We start from the raw sequence: 3,271 nt of genomic DNA, 5'->3' as shown, positions 1-3,271 counted from the left end.
ATACTTATATTATTTAAAATATTTTTGAATGCAGGGTGTGGCAAATTTCATGTCAAAAGCGAGGGGTGGTAGGGTCAAATATGATCCTGAGCGTATATTGATGAGTGGAGGAGCAACAGGTGCAAATGAATTAATAATGTTTTGTTTGGCTGATCCTGCTGATGCTTTCATGGTTCCCACTCCTTATTATCCAGCGTATGTACCCTCACTTTCATCATCATATATATACTATACTACTATATATCTTCATGTTCATGTTCAATGCATGCACATATCACCCATCATCATATCAAAGCTTTATTTTAAAGGTGGTTGGCAGCAGAAAGTTCATTAACTATTTTGTTTTGTTCAAAAGGGAATGAAATTGGGATATTAGTAGTGGGTTCATTAAAGTGCCATTTAATTAATACTATTCTTATAACAATTTTGATTAAAGTTATTCATAAATAAACTTATATAAAACAAAATACGAGTACGTTTTCAGCTAGAAGTAATTAAGAGCAATCTAAGTATAAAAATCAACAAAAAAACAAAAGTAATCTCTATCTAGATCTTACCTGAATAATATTCCAATGTAACAATAAAACTAAAAATGATGACAATTAATAAAATGTATCTTTTAAACTTATTATTTGGAATATAGTCTCTTTTATTTTATTTTTATGTTTTTTTAGTGCGCAACGTAAATTATGAAGAGCAAATTGGTATAGTCAATTTTTAGTTAGCAAGGGAGGTGTGTCGCAACTTCTGCTATTTTCCATTTATAGGAGTGGCACAATAAATGATTTTCAGGATTCAAACTGAAAAATTCAAGCATCATTTGATTCCATATATTAGGTCAAGTTTTGACATTTTTTTTAAAAAAAGAATGTTTTTAGTAAGTGATTCAGACACTTTTAAGAAAAATAATAAAAAATATCATTTTTTAGTTATATTTATTAAATTATTTAACAACTCTCAACTATTAACTTCACATGAACATAAAGCTAACTGCACTTGAATTTTCACCTATTTTAAATAGAATCTAAGATTTAATAAAGATGAAAAATTATAAGAACATTAGTAAATATAATTAAGCACTCGCAAAAAGGTTCAACTTTGCTAGGCGATGCTCTATTGCCTTATAGGTCAACAAGCATGCGTTCTTCATATTGTATATGATTACATGTAAATCCAAATTAGAGATTTGATAAAACCCTAGTTGAGTGGTACACTTGGCATTGACTTTTGATTTTGAAACCAGCAGGACCACCTTATAAGAGTAGTATTATATGTCATCTTTTGTCCACACTTGAACATAATAGAACCAAATAATACCATACACACATGCACAAATATAAAATAATATGCTATTGGAAATATTATTGTACGATTCATACACCTTTATGAGGCACAAGCGAATTCCAACTTTGTTAAAGAAATTTCATGGCATGCGTGCTAGCTAGCATATATGTATTTATATTATACACTATCTTTAGAACAATTTCCATAAAATCTGTCAAAATTTCTTACCAGTTTAAAGTCAATTATTCGTCAGAAGAAGGAATGACTTTTAATAAATTAATTTATGTGTAGAAAAATCACTATTGTCAACTTTTTAAACCAAGGCCATTGATTCTATTCTCTAGTCTCTTCTTTGACCAATACGGTCACAGTTCCAAACAATTTTATTAGTAGTTGTGGACTTGTGGTCCATGTGAAAATTTTAATTTGCATGTTTAATTTTAATCACTTATCTTAACTCTTCTAATAGAGAAAAATAATTTTTAAATTTTACTGTCATAAAATTACTTATCCTAAAAATTTATATCCACTGATTGTAAATTTCGCATGTTACGATTTTATTCGCAGATTCGTGCGTGATCTTGGTTGGAGAACTGGTGTGCAACTTATTCCTGTTCATTGTGATAGTTCTAACAACTTCAAGATAACAAGAGAAGCCCTTGAAGAAGCTTATCGTGAAGCAAAACAAAACAACATCAATGTGAAGGGTTTGATCATAACAAATCCTTCAAACCCTTTGGGAACCACATTGGACAAAGAAACCCTCAAAAGCCTTGTGAGGTTCATCAATGAGAAGAACATTCACTTGGTTTGTGATGAAATCTATGCCGCCACCGCTTTTACCACTCCAAGATTTGTGAGTATCTCTGAAGTCATGCTAGAAATGGAGTGCAAGAAAGAACTCATTCACATAATCTATAGTTTATCAAAGGATATGGGGTTACCCGGTTTTAGGGTTGGTATTGTTTATTCCTACAATGATGATGTTGTGAGTTGCGGCCGCAAAATGTCGAGTTTCGGATTAGTCTCTTCTCAAACTCAACATTTTCTAGCATCGTTGCTTTCTGACGAGGATTTTATCGATAGATATTTAGAAATTAGCAAAAGGAGACTCGCTAAGCGTCATAGTTTCTTCACGAAAGGGCTCGAAACGGTTAACATTGCTTGCTTGCCAAGCAATTCAGGACTATTTTGTTGGATGAACTTGAGGAGGCTATTGAAGGAGAAAACTTTTGAAGGTGAAATGAAGCTTTGGCGTGTGATCATCAATGAGGTGAAGCTCAATGTTTCACCGGGGTCAAGTTTCAATTGTTCCGAGCCTGGTTGGTTTAGGGTTTGCTTTGCTAACATGGATGATGAGACTGTGGAGGTTGCATTGAAAAGGATTAGGGCTTTTGCTGGGAGAGAAACTAATAATGGGAAAAGGGTTGAACTGAAACGTTGGAAAAGCATTAATACTAATAAGTTAAGGCTAAGCTTCAACTCTAGAAGGTTTGATGAGAATGTTATGTCACCTCATCACATGATGTCTCCTCATTCACCAATGCCTCACTCACCCCTTGTTCGTGCCACTTAATCAATTATTGGACACTATTTAATTTGTCATGAACATAAAAAATTATATACCTTGTGTCAAGTGTAACTACATTAAAAGAAAGCTTGATATATGTGTATGTATCCAGCTATCATGTTCTAAATGTTTTTTACCCATTTGTTTTATGCTAGGAAGCTTTCTAATGGGATTATAATATTATCAGAGTAAAATTATGTATGCTAATTATTGAAGTGTATGTATGTATGCATGTATGTATGTATGTATGTGTGTGTGTTGGCCTATATATTCAAGGAGGCCTGGCCTGATTCTTCTATTTCTACGATAATGAAAGAATTTCCATTATTATTCTACTATTGTCCTTTTTCTTTGTAGATGTTGCATGCGTGGCTTGATAACTCTCCATATGCCTTATAATAGGTATATTCTACATAT

The 3,271-nt window shown here is 32.4% G+C and overlaps 1 protein-coding gene across 1 annotated transcript in view; it reads left to right on the top strand.

The window, feature by feature from the left end:
• LOC107638081 (1-aminocyclopropane-1-carboxylate synthase 1) overlaps nucleotides 1-3,175 on the top strand; it is a 4,396-nt gene extending 1,221 nt beyond the window's left edge. Inside the window, exons 3-4 of the mRNA XM_016341255.2 lie at nucleotides 8-195; nucleotides 1,852-3,175. Of these exons, the coding sequence (XP_016196741.1) occupies nucleotides 29-195; nucleotides 1,852-2,860 (1,176 nt within the window). The 5' untranslated portion in view covers nucleotides 8-28 and the 3' untranslated portion in view covers nucleotides 2,861-3,175. The remainder of the gene's footprint in view (nucleotides 1-7; nucleotides 196-1,851) is intronic.

This window comes from Arachis ipaensis, chromosome B04 (genome assembly GCF_000816755.2).
Source record: "Arachis ipaensis cultivar K30076 chromosome B04, Araip1.1, whole genome shotgun sequence".
NCBI classification, from domain to species: Eukaryota; Viridiplantae; Streptophyta; class Magnoliopsida; order Fabales; family Fabaceae; genus Arachis; species Arachis ipaensis.
The sequence above is the reverse complement of the archived record's forward strand: the minus strand, read 5'-3'. Positions and strand labels throughout refer to the sequence as shown.